This window comes from Chiloscyllium plagiosum, unplaced genomic scaffold, assembly GCF_037043375.1.
Source record: "Chiloscyllium plagiosum isolate Xiang-an unplaced genomic scaffold, Cpla_swu_hap1 HiC_scaffold_13, whole genome shotgun sequence".
Lineage (NCBI taxonomy): Eukaryota > Metazoa > Chordata > Chondrichthyes > Orectolobiformes > Hemiscylliidae > Chiloscyllium > Chiloscyllium plagiosum.
The window spans coordinates 77,296,324-77,316,465 of NW_028270151.1; the positions used below are offsets into that span (position 1 = coordinate 77,296,324).

Genomic DNA, 20,142 nt, shown 5'->3' on the forward strand with positions numbered 1-20,142 from the left:
AGTTTTATAACAAAAATAGGATGTGCATGAGTAAGTATTATAGCTGAAAGCTTTATAATGAGGGGTTATATTTGGCAAAGTAGTGATGAACCTCCCGTTAAATCTGAATGAAGAAAATGGATTGGAAAATTGGACAGTATGTATGGTAGGCAATCTGAATTTTGTCCATTTTATAGCAATGCCACAAGTTAAACTCATCTCCACTGTCGGTGCTTGTACATGAAAACTGGAATCTTGATTATGCTGCCAGAGGTTTCTGACTATGAAGCAGCACCAGGACATTGGCTCAGAACTTAAACTGCCTCTTTTCCAGTACAGTCAGAGGTGTCATCTTTTGCATCAGATGTTAAAGTGAGGTCTGTCCACCCTCTTGGGCAAAAGCAAGAAAAATCATTGTGCCAATTGAAGAAGAGCAAAGAAGGTCTTGTGTTCTAGCTGTCACTTATACCTTAAAGACAACACCATGAAAATAAATTAACTAGATCATTAATGTTCTTGGGACCTATCTGGTTGCAGATTACCAGTTGAATAATTCTACCTTTTAACTATGACTGGACTTCATAAGTAATTCATTGAATCAGCACCATTTTGAAAGAAATGGTCTTGGTCTATTAAGTAACTAATTCTGTGCCCTCTAATACCTTTTTTGAGTGGGTATTCTTCATGGTGGAGTCACAGATAGATAGGATAGTGAAGAAGGTGTTTGGTAAACTGGCCTTTATTAATCAATGTATTGAGTAAAGGAGTTGGGATGTCATATTGTGGCTATACTGGACATTGATTAGACCAATTTTGGAATATTCTGTTCAACTCTGGTCTCCCTCCTATAGAAAAGATGCTGTTAAACTTGAATGTGTACAGAAGAGATTTACAAGGATATTGTCGGGGTTGGAGGGTTGAATGAGTTGCTAGAGGAAGTGGTGGAGGCTGGTACAATTGCACATTTAAAAGGCATCTGGAAGGTACATGATTAGGAATGTTTAGAGGGATATGGGCTAAGTGTTGGCAAATGAGACCAGATTAATTTACGATTTCTGGTTGGCATGGACAAGTTGGACTGAAGGGTCTGTTTCTGTGCTGTACATCTTTATGACTTTATGTATTATCATAGATATGTCACCAAACAGTGGGAAATTAGACCCAAACACAATCCTATTTTTTCTGATATTGATACATGCACTTACTCACAAGCTTCAACGGGATATTGTTCAGAAATAAAGGGAAAAATAAAGTCTGTATTTTTAAATCATCTTTCACAACCTCAGCTTGTTACAAATTGATTGCCACTTAACATATGATATTGAAGTATGGTCACTGTTGGAAAAATGGCAGTCAATTTTGCAAGGAAAAGCCCCACAGGAAATAAATAATGTAAGTTAAAACAAAATCCTTCAGGAGGTGTGGGCTTTGCCAGATCTACATTATCCATTTCTAACTGTCATCATGATCTGCTTTCCTGAACCACAGTTAAAAATCACACAACACCAGGTTATAGTCCAACAGGTTTATTTGGAAGCACTAGCTTTCGGAGCGCTGCTCCTTCATCAGGTGGTCCCATCTGATATAGCAGCGCTCCGAAAGCTGGTGTTTCCAAATAAACCTGTTGGATTTTAACCTGATTTTGTATGGTTTTTAACCTGATAGACCCCAGTCCAACACCGGCTTCTCCAAATCATTCCTGAACCATTGCAGTCTAACTGGTGTAGGTAGACCCACAGTGCTGTTAGAAAGAGAGTTCCAGGATTTTGGATGCAGTGTGGGAACAGTGATCTATTTTCAAGAAAGGATGGTATGTGATGCACAGGGAATGTGCAAATGTGGCATTCCCATACATCTTCTGTGCCCTTATCCTTCTAGCTGTTGGAGATCATGGGCGAGGAAAGTACTATTGAAGGAGTCTTACTGAGTTACTGACCAATAGAGACCAAATAAACTGCTTATGGATGTTAGTGTTGCTTGAACTAGTGCCGTGAGCTATCCAGTCGAGGTTACATACAAGGACTTTGGTTTAATGTCTCATCCAAATGGTAGTGAAGAATGCTCTCAAATTACATTAAAATACCAATGCAGGCTACTTGCTCTCAATTCTTGTGCAGTGTTCAAACTCACAACCTCCTGACTCCAAGATGAGGGGCCAGCCACTCAGCCATAGTAACTCTGAGATCCATAAAGTGATGTATTTTTCCACAGTTCCAGTACTTACTTGGGTATTTCTCTGAGGGGAGGTACAAGGCAGCCTAAATGAAAGGCCCTTGGACAGCCATCACAGCAGATCAGTTCACCTCCATCTCTGCACACTGCACACTCATCATCGTTCTTCTGTTCAGACAGGAAATGGGGAAAAGAAAATGTGAGCCAAACAGAAGCAAACTGAGGCCTGGAGGGAACCAGGGGCAAGGGCCTTGTGATTCTCACTCTTACTTGCCTTTTGTGGAACTCATTGTTTATCACTAGTCATTACGATCTATACTCCTCCAAAATAAATCCAGTTACATATCTGGCTCCTTGACCTGGCCACTAGCAATCTGAGACATGTTTCGCACATGTGCTTTTCCTTCTGTTGCAAGCAAAGCCTTTGTGCTCTCATCCGTCTATCAGTACCCTCAATACCCTGAGCGTTCAATGGAAAATGGGGATGGACCTTCACTGTAAACTAAGGGAGACTAAAAGGAGATTTGATAGAAGTTTTCAAAGTCATGAAGCAGTCTGGACCTGCAGTTATTCCTGCCCCACCCCCCATTTCCCTCCAAAACCTTCAAATTATCATTTTTCAATGTTTAAATGTCTTTATAGTCTTGTATCTCCCTGTCTGTAATGTTCTCCATCTATAGAACACACTCAGAACAATCTATACTTCCAAATGTGGTCTGCTGTGTATCCTTATCTCCCTTCACCCAACTGTGGTATTTGTGTCCTCAGCCAGATAAACACAAAATTCGAACACAAGATTAAAGGCTGTGTATAAAGTTGTTGTTGTTGTTCTTGCTGTTCTGCAATACCTGTGCCAGGGGTAAACCTTTGCAGCGAGTGGCCAACTTCCAGGTCTTACTCCGACTCTTCCCTCCTGGATCCTCAGACTTATTGAGAACATGTGTTTCTCCGGCACCCTTAATTCCCTTTTTGGAAATTCCTGAATGGAACATACCAGATGTCAATATTCCTCACAGTGTATATTATTGAACCATATACAGAAGGAGGCAATTCGGTCCATCATGCCTGTGTAAGCCTATCAAAAGAGTTATCCAATTAAACTCATTCCCTTACCCTACTGCCATGGCCTCCCAATCTTTCCCTTTCAATATTCTGCAATTCCCATTTGAAAGTTACTGCTGATTGCTTTCATCAACCTTTCCGATAATTCATCAAAACACGTAAGGAAATTACTCTCATCTCACCTCTTTTGTCAAGCATATTCCCAATGTACTCCAGCTGATACTTGATAAGGTTTTTCCTTATTTATTGAAGCAAAACCTTTCATGATTTGGACTTTCCTATCAACCTCCCTCAAATTTTCTCTACTCCAACGAGAATAGTCCAGATTTCCTTTACTATTTCACCCAAATTGAAATTATATATCCTCAGTGCCACTGTCATAAATCTCCACTGAATGCTCCCTTAGGCCTTAACATCTTTCTTAAATTAGGTACAGCACTCCATTTTAGACCTAACCAGTGATTAGTAAAGGTTTAGCTCAACATCTTTGCCTTTGAGTGTAAAGACCCTGAGGTTACTCTACCTTACTACCCGCCATTTGAAAATTATACCACTTAATCTAAATTTCTTTCCCTCAGTCTTCCCACCAAATTGCATTCTACCATATTGGTCTCCATTAAACTGCATTGAACATTTACTAAGCTATGTACGGTCCTCACACTCAACAAGTTCTCCTTCAAATCCTCCCACTTTCATCAGACCACAGGGGTAGCCATGGGCACCCACATCTGCCCCAGCTATGCTTGCCTCTTCATAGGGTAAATAGACAGTCTATTTTCCATAGTTACATCAACACCATTCCCCACTTTTTCCTCCGCTACATCGCTGACTGTATCAGTGCCACCTTGTGCTCCCATGAGTAGGTTGAACAGTTCATCAACTTCACTAACACCTTCCAAACTGACCTCAAGTTCACCTGGGCTATCTCAGACACATCCCTCCCCTTCCTGGACATCTCCATCTCCAACTCTGGCGACCGACTAAACACAGATATCTATTTCAAACCCACCGACTCCTATAGCCACCTTGACTACACCTCCTCCCACCTCCCCTCCCTGTTAAAATGCAATTCCTTACGCACAATTCCACTGCCTCCACTGTGTCTGCTCCCAAGCAGAGCAATTCCACTCTAGGGCAACGAGATGGCCTCCCGTTTCAGGGATCGCAATTTCTCCTCTCATGTGATCAACAATGCCCTCCAGCGCATCTCCGCCACTTGCTGCACCTCCGCCCTTGAACCCCATCCTTCCAACCGCAACAAGGATAGAACCCCCATGGTCCTCACCTTTCCCTAATACAATGCATCATCCTCCACCATTTCTGCCAGCTATAGGCAGACCCCACTATCACAGATATATTTCCATCCCCATCGCTATCTGCGCTTTGCAGGGACCTTTCCCTCTGTGATTCCCTCGTTAGGTCCATGCCCCCACCAACCCACCCTCCACTCCTGGCATCCTCCCTTGCCACCGCAAGAGGTGTAAAACCTGTGCCCACACCACTCTCCCTCACCTCCATCCAAGTCACCAAAGGATCTTTCCACATCCGGCAGAGATTTTTCTGCACATTCACCCACCTCATCTACTGCATCCATCGCTCTCGATGTGCTCTCCTCTACATCAGGGAGACAGAACACTAACTTGCGGAGTGCTTCAGGGAACATCTCTGGGACACACGCACTAAACAGCCCCACTTCAACTCCCCCTCCCTCTCCCCCAAGGATATGCATGTCCTGGGCATCATCCACTGCCAAACCATATCCACCTGCCAACTGGAGGAAGAACGCCTCATCTTCTACCTTGGGACCCTTCAACCACAGGGCATCAACATCGACTTCATTACTTTCCAAATCTTCCCCCCTCACCTCATCCCAGATCCAATCTTCCATTTCAGCACCGTCCTCTTGACCTGTCCTATCTGCCATCTTCCTTCCCACCTATCAGCTCCTCCCCATAACAATTACCCTCACTTGCATCCACCTGTTGGCTTCCCACCTACTTTCTTTCCAGCCTCACCCCCACCCCTCTATTTATCTCTCATCCCCCTTCCCCCTCCACATTCCATGAAGAGCTTATGCCCAAAATGTTGACTCTCCTGCTCCTTGGATGCTGCCTGACCTGCTGTGCTTTTCCAGCGTCACCCTTTTCGACTCTCACTCTCCAGCAACTGCAGTCCTCAATTTCTCCACACTGTTGTACTATCATGCTTGATATTGACTTCGGTTCTGAGTTTGGCATCTTCTGCAAGCTCACTTGAGACCTAACAAGCGACTCATAAAGGTTTAGCATAAAGTTCTTGCGTTTCTACAGTGGTAGTGTTGCTGGGTCTGCAAAATGACCGGGAAATGGAAGGGAATATGGCCTGTTATGCACCATCCTTTGAAAGTTAGAGGGTGACATTAAGGTCACAACATGGTCGAGAAATTCGAGTTGGAAAGTGTGGCGCTGCAAAAGCACAGCTGGTCAGGCAGCATCCGAGGAGCAGGAGAGTCCATGTTTCAGGCATAAGCCCTTCATCAGGAATCATGATTCTCACTTGAGAATGTAATTTTTAAAAAGTTCTGAGATTTACATATGAAAGAACTGAAAACAACAAGGTCATTCAAAAAGATGAGAGACATAACAAACAATCCAGGTCTTTTCCAATGTATAATTTCAGTTACATCACGCTGTAAACTTTTGCTATAAATTCTGTGTCTTACAATCTTATACTTCACAACCACCTGATGAAGAAGCAGCGCTCTGAAAGCTAGTGCTTCCAATTAAACCTGTTGGACTATAATCTGGTGTTGTGTGATTTGTAACTTTGTACACCCCAGTCTAATACTGGCACCTCCAAATCAAAAAGTGATGGAAATACTCAGCAGGTCTGGCTGCTTCTACGGTATGAGATATAAAGTTTACGTTTCAGGTTATGACCTTTGCTTTAGTACTATGCAAGTCTGGATTCTCTCTATTCACTTCTTACATACGAGTCCTTGTGATCCATTTTCGAAATGGTGAAGGAAGTATGTTCAATAATAACATTTTAAAGGCAATTGGAAAAAAGGGAAAATTTGAAGAGTTTTGGGAAGAGAGCTGAGAATTGTATTGCCTTTCCAAAAGTCAGTGCAGTTATAATGGACCGAACAGTCTCCTTACTCATCTTACATTCTACTAATAGGTCAATTCTAATACCTCCTCAACCCAATGTATGTTTCTATTAATGTGTTTAGCTCTTGGTGCAAGAGCATTGAATTGAATTGAAGTAGCTTTATTGTCACATGTACTCAAACACAGTGGAAAGTTTATAAGTTGCCATCTGCAGTGCTATCTTGGGTACAAAGCTTATTCAGTTACAAGGTTAATTTCAGTGTAACAATATCCCCAGCATAGTGACCAGTATAGAGTACCTAGGTACAATCGTTAGTTATGGAATAGAGAAATTGAAGAAAAAAAGATGCATTACAACTATATTTGCATATTAGTTCACTTCTGAAATTGCATTGTGACTGGTTTAATACCTGATTCTAAGACTTGCTTGATGAGAATCCCTTTGAGGTTAGCACTCGAGGCAGAAAGCTCATTAGTTGCATGATTGTTATCTTTTTGAACTGGTTGTGATCCTTATTAAAAGGAAAGACAAAAATAAATGCGTATGAAAAATTTCAGACATAACCTTCAGAAAATTAGTGCAGTACTTCACGAAAGAGATAGGAAACATTTTATTAATGCGCATAATAACAAAAGTAAGAGTAACAAAATAAGGAGATACTTAATATGTCTCAACTAAAATTAGCACCAATGAGAAAGGAAGAGTCTCTGGGAAGGGTGGATCATCTACAGCTCAACAAACAAGTTAAGGGTAACATCAAATTAAAAGAAACACTGTACAAATCTGTCAAGGTTAGTGGTAGTTCAGAAAATTGGTTAAATTTTAAGAATTAACAAAGAATGACAAAAATTAGAGACAGAAAGCAATCTCTTCCAGTCAGCTAGCTAGCTATAAAAACAGGTAATGAGAGTTTCCCCAATATTTGAATAGTGACTCAAACTAATTTTGCTCCCTAGATTTAGTCTGGAAGAACTGATAACAGAAAATAGGGAAATAGCAAACATGTTAAATAGGTATTTTTAATTTCATGTAGAGGTCTTGTAACACTTCTCAAAGAAACCTGAAAATTAAAAGGTGAAAGAGATGGAGGAGCTTAAAACAATCTTTGCCACCAAATAAAACTATTGGACCTAAAGATTGACAAGTCTCGAAAACCAGATGGCCTGCATCCTTTGATCTCAAAAGAAGTGGCGTTGCTTATAATCTTCCAAAATTATTAAAATTCTAGGAGAGCCTAAGCAGATTGGAAAGGGGGAGATTAAAAGCAGTAAACCATAGGCCTAACAGCCCATCATCTAAATCTATCAATGTCATCAAGTTTAGAAGGAACCTAAATTGTCAAAGTGGGGGTAAAGCATCTACAAAAGGATATCTCTACAAGTGAATGGAGTATAATGTGGAAAAATGTGATCTCCATTATGGCAGGAAGAAGAGAAAAGGAGGATACTATCCATAAGAATTGAGATTAGTATAAACAGTCAGCAAGTGATCAGAAAGTCAAATGGAATGTTGGCACGCATTGCAAAGGGAATAGAACCTAGAACCATGGAAATGATACAGCACAGAGGGGAACCATACAATCCCTATACTATGGAAACAGGCCTTTTGGCCCAACAAGTTCACACCGACCCTCTGAAGAGTAACCCACCCAGACCAATTCCCTTACCCTATATTTACCCCTAAGTAATGGACAATTTAGCATGGCTAATTCACCTAACCTGCACATCTTTGGATTGTGGGAGGAAACTGGAGCACCCAGAGGAAGCCCACATAGGCATGGGGAGAATGTACAAACTCTACACAGACAGTGGCCTGAGGCTGGAATCAAACCGGTGTCCCTGGTACTGTGAGGCAGCGGTACAAACCACTGAGCCATCATGCCACCCCTAGTCTTATCCATGCCAACCCAAAGACACCTAGATGGCCTTTCTAATGCCATCTTCCTGCACATGACACGTAGCTCTGCAGCTCTGCAGCTTATAGTACTTGAGGGGCAGATCCAGGTATTTTTTAAACGAGTTAGGGTCTCTGCCTCCATCACCAACTCAGGCAGCGAATTCCACTCACCCACCACCCTTTGCGTTAAAAGATTTTTCCCTCATGTCCCCTCTAATCCTTCTGCCATTTAGCTTGATCTAGGAGCCCTGTTTTTTGAATGCTCTGCCAATGGAAACAGATTCCCTCCATCTCCACCCATCACAATTTTATATACCTCAATCATGTCACCCCACCCCAGCCTTTGCTGTTCCAAGGAAAACAACCCCAACCTCTCGTTGTAGCTACTATTCTCCAGCCCAGGCAACATTCTATTAAATCGTCTCTGCACTTTCTCCAGAGTAGTTACATTCTTCCTGTAATGTGGTGAGTTTTCTTTAACTGAATATTAAAGTCAGAAAATTTTACTGTAGCTTTACAGGACATTGGTGAGACCACATTTGAAACACTGCTCACTGATTTGGACTCCATTTTACATTTTTAAAAGTATGCAATTGCATTAAAAACAGTTCAGAAAAGATTCACTTAGCTTCTACCTGGGATGAATGGCTTTTCTTAGGAAAAAGGGTTGAAAACATTGGATCTGGATTCCCCTGTGTTTAGAAGATTGGGAAGTTCCCCATTTCAAATACAAAAGACCATAGGGTAAATTGATACATGGCAGCTATAAGGAAGCCATTTAGCACTGAGAAAATTCACTCTTAAGGTGGAAAGACAGAGTTCTTTTTCTCTAAGAAACAATGACCTGTTCAATCACAATCTTATTGAACGGTAGGGCAGGCTTTAAGGGCCAAATGGCCTACTCCTGCTCTGAAGTCCTGTGTTCACAGCTCACTAACAAAGTCCCAGTTCATTGACACAAAAAATTATATCTCACTGACAATGAAGAGTAATATCTCACCACGCACAGAATAATATCTCAATGATAACACAGAGTAATATCTCACTACACACAGTAATATCTCAATGATAATGCAGAGTAATACCTGACCACAGTGTAATGTCTACTAGGAGAAAGTGAGGACTGCAGATGCTGGAGTACCAGAGTTGAAAATTTTCCAGCACCACATTTTTCAACTACAGAGTAATATCTCACTACACACAGAATAATATCTCACTAAACATAGAGTAATATCTCATTCCTCACAGTAACATTTCACTGACGCTGTTATCTCACTGATAAAAGAAGTGACATCTCATTACACATTGAATTAAAAATCACAAAACACCAGGTTATAGACCAACAGGTTAATGTGGAAGTACTAACTACCTGATGAAGGAGCAGCACTCTGAAAGCTTGTACTTTCAAATAAATCTGTTGGATTATAACCTGGTGTTGTGTGATTTTTAACTTTGTCTACTTCAGTCCAACACTGGCACCTCCACATCATATACACAGAGTAACATCTCACTTACTCACATAGTCATATTTCTTTGATACACAGAATAACATTTTAATGACAGAAGACATTTCACAGGCAGAATTACGTTTTCAAGTCACAAAAAAAGCCACTGGCAATGAGTCACATCTCACTGACTGAGCGACATCTAACTGACACAGAGTAACATCTCTTTGATACACAGAGTAATATGTCATTGCTACATGGAAGGCCCAGGAACTCATGAAACCCTGTCAAAAGTCCTTAGGTCAGAAAATCGGTTGTGGTCAAGGAAATATCTCTGAGTGGATCCAATTCCTGCCCCTTTGAAAACATTCTGTAATGGTGCAGAAATCAAAAATCTCAGCTCAAAGGTGTTGGGTGGAAAATTACATCAATTCCACCATAATCCAATGCTAAGCAGCCACATTTCTAACCTTGAGGCACTTGGTATCCAATTGCAGAAACTCTTTAGGTTATGTTGAGCTTCAACAGAGCTGTAGCTCTGCTTATGGAAGCTGCCTTCCAAGCTGGGCTTGAGTACAGTGTTTGAGGGTGAGCCAAAATGTTGCAGCCCCATTTCCTGAAGATCTTTGCACAGTGTCACTTAATCCAATCATGCTCGAATCTGAGACTACTTACCACTTCTTTGAGGCACTCTGACAACATTAGTGTTCTCTGTTTTTTTCACGATTCTTCCTTTCAATATCGTCCCTGAAAAGCAACATGGTTAATGTCCCATTGCTGAAGAGCACCAAACCAAGTATCCAGATACTGTCATCCTGTGTCGAGAGTCTCCTGCAAATGGCTCAGTTGATAACCCATAAATTTCTGAATCACAAGGTTGTTCAATTCATCACCAGTTTTGGACAATCCAGATATCTTAACTGGTGTTTATATGGCCAACTAAGGGCCTCAATTGGCTCATGGATTTCAAGACTAAGGGGCACATTTTTAAACTGAGAGGAGAGAGATTTTCAAAAGACATGGGGGCAATCTTTTTACACGGAGGGTGCAGCATGTGTGAAATGGTGGATGCAGGTACAGTACAACATTTAAGAGACAGTTAGACAAGTACATGAACAAGAAATATTTAGAGGGATGTAGGCCAAGCACAGGCAGGTGGGACTAGCTTAGTTTGGGATTATGGTTGCCATGGGCTAGTTGAACCAAAGGGTCTGTTTCCATTCTGCATGGCTCTATGATTAGTTGGGCCATCCAACACATTGCCTGCCACTGACAAAATACCAGTGAAGGCAGGTAGGTGGTAGCTGCAGTGCCCAATTTTACAACAGCCTCGTCAACCACTGCTCCACCTACTGGCCATACCATTCCACCCTTGAGTATGGTGAAGGCAGAAGCAATTAAAGTTTTCAAAAGAGCATTGCGTAAGTGCCTGAAGAGAAGAAAACTTGCAGGACAATGGGAAAAAACACAAAGGAGTGGGATTGGCCGAGTCACATTTTCAGAGAAGTAGCATAGACTTGGTGTTCAGAACAGACACCCTGTGTTCTGTAACCATCCTCTGATTAAATCCCCTCCATGAGCCTCACCAGTGATGAAACATTTGGATTATGGCACTGAAGTAATAAAAATTCAGAACCCCAAGATGATATTCAGGGGACATGGTCTCAAATATCACCATGGCAGATGGTGAATGCAATAACAGTCTGAAATTAAAACTAATCCCATGAGAAACCCTATGTCTATTGCTGTTGAAAACCTGTCTGGTTTACTCATTTCCCTCAGGGATAGAGATTGGCCAAAAATATCTGGTGTGGCAAGTATGACTCCAGACCTATGGCAATGTACGTGATTCTTAACTATCCTCTGGGCAGTTCATTGTGGGCAATAAATGCTGACCCAGCCTGTGACCCTTTCATCCCATGAAGGTATAAGCAAAATACAAAGTGGGCAAGTGCTGAATTTAGCAGCCCACCTGCCTAAATTTGGATAACTAACTGAAGGTCAACTCAGTTGTTAAAAAGTCTGTTAAACTGAAAAACATGCTGCTCATTCCAAAATATGGTCACCCTGGATGGCCAAACAGGAGTGAGTAAGCTGTTTTTATCAGCCTCCATGTGAAAAGGATGGGAGGAAGGGGAGCACATCATTAAGGACAAGGGTTCTGCATGCATCAGGGACACCTTTACTCCACCAAAGATATAAGCCACCTTCCTTCCAAACTGCCTGTTCAACATAAGCTGGCTGCTCGAACCCCCTCCCTCCTCCCTGGGCTCTGGGATTGCTCACTGTTCACAAACTGCAGGACATAACCTTCCCGGCACAGACTGGGTCCCCCTTGTGTTCTTTCCTGCACTTTCGGCCGTGCCCACTAATGAACCCTGGTACTGGGAGGAGTGCTGAAGCTGCAGCCCAGTCAGATCAGCTAGCTGAGTGATTATGAGAATAGAACTTCCTCCTGAGTGAAGGGTAGTAGTCCCACTGTTAAGCAATTTAGTTCACTTAGTGTTATAGTTATGAAGAGGTTATCTCAGACAGCATCAACTTCCAGCTAACTTCTGTGTGCGTGTGTGTGTGAGACTTTATGTCTGCATGTATTGTTTACACTATAGGTACATGTCTCAGTACTGTGTGTCTGTCTGAATGAATGAATATGTGCATGTGTGAATACCTAATGAATGAATCCACGGCTCATTATCTGGGGTGTGTGTCTGTGTTTCTGTACTTGGTCTATTCGAGTGTACGGACATCCCAGTACTACAGCTATAGTGCTTACTCACTATATATTTGAACCTGGCATAACCTGAACTCATTGTTTTTGCTGAATGGACTGTTTAATGCTGCAATCCAGGGACCCTTATAGAATGCTCTCTTACCTGGTGTCTCCTTGTTATTGCCACATTTTGTATTCATGCCAGCTGCATTAGCTGGTGACTCCTCGGGAGATTTCCGTTTTAGCGGAGGCCTCGTTGTTATCTGATTGGGAGACATTCTGGGGGTTTTCCTTCCTCGTCTCAGTTTATTTAGATCTAAGTCTGTAAGTTCCAAGCAGAACAGTTAATTCTTCTTACTTTCCTCCTGCAGTTTCGTAAAAAATATCAACTTACTTGGATGACTAATTCTGGTTAGGGGCATAGATGAAAGGTTGATCATGAAATGTTCTGACTGTATGACTGTTCACTGACAATGTGAGGAAAGGATCCCACAGTTCACTAATCCTCAGTTCAAAAACTTTCCTTCTCCCGACTAGTTTCATCCAGAGATCCTTTCTGTTCTGTCCCCTTATTCCTCATTCACCCAGCAGCAGCATAATCCTTCAAGTGCCCTCATGTTTCATGTTTCACTCATGTTAAAATGCTTATGGTCCAGCTTCCTCTGACTCCAAACACCAGGCTAATAGTTAGATTAGATTAGATTACTTACAGTGTGGAAACAGGCCCTTCGGCCCAACAAGTCCACACCGACCCGCCGAAGCGCAACCCACCCAGACCCATTCCCCTACATTTACCCCTGCACCTAACACTACGGGCAATTTAGCATGGCCAATTCACCTGACCTGCACATTTTTGGACCGTGGGAGGAAACCGGAGCATCCGGAGGAAACCCACGCAGACACGGGGAGAATGTGCAAACTTCACACAGTCAGTCGCCCGAGGTGGGAATTGAACCCAGGTCTCTGGCGCTGTGAGGCAGCAGTGCTAACCACTGTGCCACCGTGCCGTTATTATTGGTGGTACCTTGAATGAGTCTCAATTATTACGCATTGCAGCAAAAAATTAAATTGCTAATAATTGGTCCACCAGGGATAGCGTTCAAGATAGGAATCACTGAAAATTTCAGTTGTGATCCCCAGCTGTGGGAGGTACCAGAACAATGATCAACATTAGCACAAGAACAATCATTTATCTCCCAGCATATTCATTTGGTTGGGGATACTTAAATAGACTGTTCTATGTTCTTACTGCAAAAGACAGAGAAAGAGAGAGTGTCTCACATGGTAAATGGAACATTAGGAGATCGGTTAGCTCAGTTGGCTGGACAGCTGCTTTGCAATGCAGGGTGATGCCAACAGCAATGCGTTTGATTCCTATACGGCCTAAGGTGCTCTACTTCTCAATCTTTCCCCTCACCTGAGGTATGGTAACCCTCAGGTTAAATGACCACCAATCTATTGAGAGAGAGCAGCCCTTTAGTCTTGTATGAGTACGGTAATCTTACATTGTTAAATTTGACATGGTCCAAACATAGCAGGGACAGGAAACCTATACAAGTCACAGGTCGAAACAGAACAGTGATTTTGACAGAGACAGATATAAATTGAGAGACAGGCCTGGATTTTCATCCTTGGATTGCAAGTGGAGTCATTTCCTAATGCCCCAATTCCACCTCTTGTCCAGCGGGCCAGTCCACCTGAATTTCAAGACAGAATGTGAGTGATGCCTGGAGTAAGCGATTCCATCTCCTGAGTAGCAGGCCTGAGGCTGGATGCTGAGGCAGGCAGGTTAGAAGGCTAACCACCATTCACTGGCACATTGACCCAGTTGGAGTCATAGAGATGTTCAGCATGGAAACAGACCTTTTGGTCCAAATTGTCCATACCAACCAGGTATCCTAAATTAATCTGGTCCCGTTTATCAGCATTTGGCCCATATTCCTCTAAACCTGTATTCATGTACCTATTCAGATGTCTTTTAAATGTTGTAATTGTACTAGCCTCTATCACTTCCTCTGGCTGCTTATTCTGTACACGCACCACCCTCTATGTGAAAAACTTGCCTCTTAGGTCCCTTTTAACTTTTTCCCCTCATAGTAAATACCCTTAAGGTTTGGACTACCCTGCCTTTACTATTTAGGTAAAAACAAGGGCTGCAGATGCTGGAAACCAGATTCTAGATTAGAGTGGTGCTGGAAAATCACAGTAGTTCAGACAGTATCCGAGGAGCAGGAAAATCGACGTTTCGGGCAAAAGCCCTTCATCATTTTTTACTATTTACCCTATCCATGCCCCTCATGATTTTATAAATCTCTACAAGGTCACCCCTCAGCCTCTGACCCTCCAGGGAAAATATACCCAGCCTATTCAACCTCTCTCTATATCTCAAACTCTCCAACCCTGGCAACATCCTTGTAAATCTTTTCTGAACCCTTTCAAGTTTCACAACACCTTTCCTGTAGCTGGGAGACCAGAATTGAATGCAGTATTCCAAAAGTGGCCTAACCAATGTCCTGTTTGCCGCAAAATGAGCTCCCAAATCCTATACTCAATGCTCTGACCAATAAAGGGCAGTTTACCAAATGCCTTCTTCACTACCCTACCTATCTGCAACGCCACCTTCAAGAAACTATGAACCTGCACTCCAAGGTCTCTTTGCCTGACAACAATCAGTTCTGAATACAGGTATCAGAAACTCACACCAGTGCCCATTAATTGCCTCCATGCCTCCTTATACTCCCATGTCTACACAACCAGCACCCACTGATGTGGTTTCTTTGGTAAAACTCCATCGTCAGTATGGGTATAATCTGAGTACTTACTGTCCTATACATTGGGTCACATAATATTCTCCACATAGTTCGAGTTCTTATTAAGAGATCTGTCTTGAAATTTAGTAACAACAGTAAAACTTCACACTGCTATAATATCACAGACATGTAAATAAGATGGATAAATTACCCATCAGGAAGACAATTATAACACAGACAACTTGCTGTCAATATCTTGGGAGTTACCATTGATCTGAAACTAAACTGGACCAGTAACAATTTGTATGGAAAGATACAAATCCTGCACTAACAAATCAGGAGTGGGATGGAATACTTGCCACTTATCTGGATGAGGGCAGTTCCAACAACACTAAAGATACTCAGCACCATCCAGGAAACAACAACTCATTCTTGATTAGCACGCCATCACTAATGTCAATATTTGCTTCTTCCATTACTGATATACATAGCAGCAGTGCATACAATACAAGATGCATTTCAACAACTCAGAGCGGCACGGTGGCACAGTGGTTAGCACTGCTGTCTCACAGCGCTAAAGACCTGGGTTCAATTCCCAACTCAGGTGACTGACTGTGTGGAGTTTGCACATTCTCCCCGTGTCTGCGTGGGTTTCCTCCGGGTGCTCCAGTTTCCTCCCACAGTCCAAAGATGTGCAGGTCAGGTGAATCGGCCATGCTAAATTGCCCGTAGTGTTAGGTAAAGGGGTAAATGTAGGGGAATGGGTGGGTTGCGCTTCGGCGGGTCAGTGTGGACTTGTTGGGCCGAAGGGCCTGTTTCCACACTGCAAGTAATCTAATCTAAACTCACAGAGGCTTCTTTGACTGCAGCTTCCAACCCTGTTACCTCCAGCACCTAGAAGGACAGGGCAGCAGATACATGGGAACATGCAAATACTCTCGAAGTTAGATGCCATCCTGACTTGGAACTACATTGCTATTCCTTCGCTGGCCCTGGATCAAAAGCCAGGAACTCCCCTTCCTAACAGCACTGTGGGTCTACCCGCACAACAAGGAGCACAGTGGTTCAAAAAGACAGTTCACCATCAGCTTCTGAAGCACAATTAGGAATGAGCAATAAATATTGGTCTCGCCAGCGATTCCCAGACCCCTTGAATGAATTTGTATATAAACAAAAAAGGAGAACGAGACAGCCCAACAGTCAAAGTGCTACAAAATAGCCAAATTTGAACTACATCCCCCTCAGCACATTCTGTTCACACATAATTTTTAAAAATAGAGTCATGTGCATACTGGCATTAAATAAGACATAGCAGATCATCTTGATTAGATTAGATTCCCTACAGCATGGAAACAGGCCCTTCGGCCCAACAAGTCCACACCAGCCCTCTGAAGAGTAACCCACCCAGACTAATTTCCCTACATTTACCCCTGAATAATGCACCTAACACTATGGGCAATTTAGTATTGGCAAGTCACCTGACCTGCACATCTTTTGGAATCTGGGAGGAAACCAGAGCACCCAGAGGAAACCCATGGAGACACAGGAAGAATGTACAAACTCCACACAGACGGTTGCCTGAGGCTGGAATCAAACTCAAGTCTCTGGCAGTTTGAGGTAGCAGTGCTAACCACTGAGCCACCATGCCACTCTTAAGTTTGTGCAGTATTGTAAAATGATTGATAGAGAGTTGGGAGTCAGGTTTATATTGGTCTTGATGGAAATAAGGAGAGATGTAAAAAAATGGTTATATTATCACTATTACCCTATTCTCAGTTAAAAGTAAACCATGGCGAAGGACAGAATGAAATTCACGAAAGCATTAATTGGAAACCAAGAGAGAGAGAGTGAGAGAGAGAGTGAGGTAGTCAAAAACACAGAGATTAGAAAGAAAAAAAGGCAACAGGACACCCACACTCAGAGAAAGAGAGAGTGAAGGTGTGAAAGCAAGGGAATGAAAAAGACAAATACACAGAAATAAATAGGAAACAAAAAAATCAACATATACAGATGAGGAGTGTGCAGGAGGGAAAAATCTCCTTCCCTTTGTTTCTCTGTAATTGTTTCCCTGTCAACTCTCTAGGGCGGCACGATGGCACAGTGGTTAGCACTGCTGCCTCGCAGTGCCAGAGACCCGGGTTCAATTCCTGCCTCAGGCAACTCTGTGTGGAGTTTGCGCATTATCCCTGTGTCTGTGTACGTTTACTCTGGTTTCCTCCCACAGTCCAAAAATGTGCAGGTTAGGTGAATTGGCCATGCTAAATTGCCCGTAGTGTTAGTTGAAGGGGTAAATGTAGGGGAATAGATCTGGGTGGGTTGCTCTTCGGAGGGTCGGTGTGGACTTGATGGGCCGAAGGGCCTATTTCCACACTGTAAGTAATCTAATCTCTTCACAATCTGTTGTGGTTATGTTGTCCTCACAATCTCCTGGATTGTAAGAAATTGAACACGCTGGTTGTTTCCTGTGCACCTTGTGGCAGATAGACATCAGAGTCATTATTCTCTTCCCTTACCTTTTGGAAAGCTGTGGTAAACAGGCTGGAGTTTGGGGTACCGCTCCAGATTATAGTCTTTGAAAAGATTCTTCCAGAACTCACTAATGGATCCATTGTTCTTCTCCAGAATCCATGTGAGGACAGTGTACACAGCCTTGTTGCTACCCTTCTGTTCCTTCAGCTGTAATGTTTCCTGTTGAAAATCAGTGAGTAACTTTTCATTAATCTGAGTGTATTTCAGTAATTCTGGAAATATGAGGCTGAGACTGGATGACAGAAAGGTGGACCAGTTCCTTCAATGGTTACTCATATTTAAAGTCAAACATTTCTGCCATGTACAGGTCCATTTGCAATCACTCACACCAGTTTCTCATTTTCATTGCAGACTATTTCATTTTTTCTCAATTGTCTTTTCCTAGCATGCCTTCTTCCCCTTTTGGAAGCTTTTTAAAATTTAATTTTCATTTGCTACAGTATTTGCATTTTTTTCTCATGTTCCCTTCTTCATGTTCGCTTCGCTTTCCTTGTTTTTGCTGCAACTGTCTTTCTCACATTCTCATTCTTTCTCTCTTTCTAATGTTCCCATTCATTCTCATATTCTGATTCTCACATTCTCTCTCCAATGTTCTTTTCCTCTAGCAAGTTTTGGCCTCGTGTTTTCTATCCAAGTGAGAGCTCAACCTATTTCAAGACAGACTTGGTATCTGAGTCAGGGCACTGTTGTTGATTAAGCAGTCTGTACAGAGGACATTATTTGATAGGCTTTCCTACTCCTGAAATTTCTTGCATTGCTCCAACACACTGCAAAGGTTTGAATGGGATGAATTTGTGGTATCACAATCTCACTTCTTAGTACTACAGTTTGCTTTGCCCTGGTCCACTGCCATGACGACACATTGATTGGCTGAGCATTGACCCATTTTGATACCTTGAATATTTGCTCGGTGATGACATCATGATCCACCAGTCCATGTAGAAATGGGAAGAGATCATCAATGGCCATTGAAATCTCGGTCCTGTTCACCTTCAAGATCTGTCTGAGATCCTCCTCGGGATTTTTATCACAGTTCGACATTCTGTGGACGAATGTACAGAAGATAAACAGTCTACAGAGGTATCGACATTGCACTGATCTGAAAGTGTACTGAAAGACAGTAGTTCCTGAACCAAACACACAGCCGAAACCAGCAGCAAATCCCTGAACCAGTAATAGAAATTAAACTCAAACCAGAAACTGTTCCTGAAACAGAACCAAAAATTAAACTCAAACCAGAAACTGTTCCTGAAACAGAACCAAAAATTAAACTCAAACCAGAAACTGCTCCTGAAACAGAATCAGAAGTTAAACCCAAACCAGCAACAGCTCCTGAACCAGCAGGTCTACCCAAAGTGGAAATGTTACATGATACACAACCTGTCCAGAAATCTTGATGAGAGTCTGTCAAGGAGCTGAAACATGAAACAAAGCTTGTTAACAACCAGAAACATACTCAACCTGGGACCAGTGCAGGAATTAGGACCAGATCCAGGTGACATTTTGAATTAGGGTCAGAGCCAGTAAACAAACCCAGAGCCGATCCAATGTACTCAAATGTGGAATGACAACTGAGAGCTCCCACACACAACATTCATCATCCTTGAGCAGGATTAGACATAAGGAAAATAAACAATTTTTCTGTACAAATGGAATCTTTGAATTATATAACCTTTTAGCACAGAAAGAGGCCATTTGATCCATCACATCTCTGCTAGCTCTTTGAAAAAAGGGGTCAATTTAGTCTCATATCACAGCTTTTCCCATATAAACTTGCAATGACTATTTGAGAAACATGGTAAAAACAATGACTGCAGATGCTGGAAACCAGATTCTGGAAACCAGATTCTGGATTAGTGGTGCTGGAAGAGCACAGCAGTTCAGGCAGCATCCAAGGAGCTTCGAAATCGATGTTTTGGGCAAAAGACCTTCATCAGGAATAAAGGCAGTGAGCCTGGAGCGTGGAGAGATAAGCTAGAGGAGGGTGGGGGTGGGGAGAGAGTAGCATAGAGTACAATGGGTAAGTGGGGGAGGGGGTGAAGGTGATAGGTCAGGGAGGAGAGGGTGGAGTGGATAGGTGGAAAAGGAGATAGGCAGGTAGGACAAGTCCGGACAAATCATGGGGACAGTGCTGAGCTGGAAGTTTAGAACTAGGGTGAGGTGGGGGAAGGGGAAATGAGGAAACTGTTGAAGTCCACATTGATGCCCTGGGGTTGAAGTGTTCCGAGGCAGAAGATGAGGTGTTCTTCCTCCAGGCGTCTGGTGGTGAGGGAGCGGCGGTGAAAGAGGCCCAGGACCTCCATGTACTCGGCAGAGTTGGAGGGGGAGTTGAAATGTTTGGCCACAAGGCGGTGTGGTTGATTGGTGCGGGTGTACCGGAGATGTTCCCTAAAGCGCTCTGCTAGGAGGCATCAGTCTCCCCAATGTAGAGGAGACCGCATCGGGAGCAACGGATACAATAAATGATATTAGTGGATGTGCAAGTAAAACTTTGATGGATGTGGAA

The 20,142-nt window shown here is 42.7% G+C and overlaps 1 protein-coding gene across 2 annotated transcripts in view; it reads right to left on the reverse strand.

Annotated features, from left to right (window-relative positions):
• The window catches only part of aire (autoimmune regulator), a 48,494-nt gene extending 29,817 nt beyond the window's left edge, over positions 1-18,677 (reverse strand). For both annotated transcript variants that reach the window (XM_087993772.1, XM_087993771.1), the window contains exons 1-7: positions 18,531-18,677; positions 17,621-17,795; positions 12,521-12,679; positions 10,323-10,394; positions 6,716-6,817; positions 3,000-3,130; positions 2,204-2,319 (exon numbers count right to left, since the gene is read on the reverse strand). In XM_087993772.1, coding sequence (XP_087849898.1) covers positions 2,204-2,319; positions 3,000-3,130; positions 6,716-6,817; positions 10,323-10,394; positions 12,521-12,679; positions 17,621-17,795; positions 18,531-18,677 — 902 coding nt within the window. The remainder of the gene's footprint in view (positions 1-2,203; positions 2,320-2,999; positions 3,131-6,715; positions 6,818-10,322; positions 10,395-12,520; positions 12,680-17,620; positions 17,796-18,530) is intronic.
• Between the last annotated feature and the right edge of the window lie 1,465 nt (positions 18,678-20,142).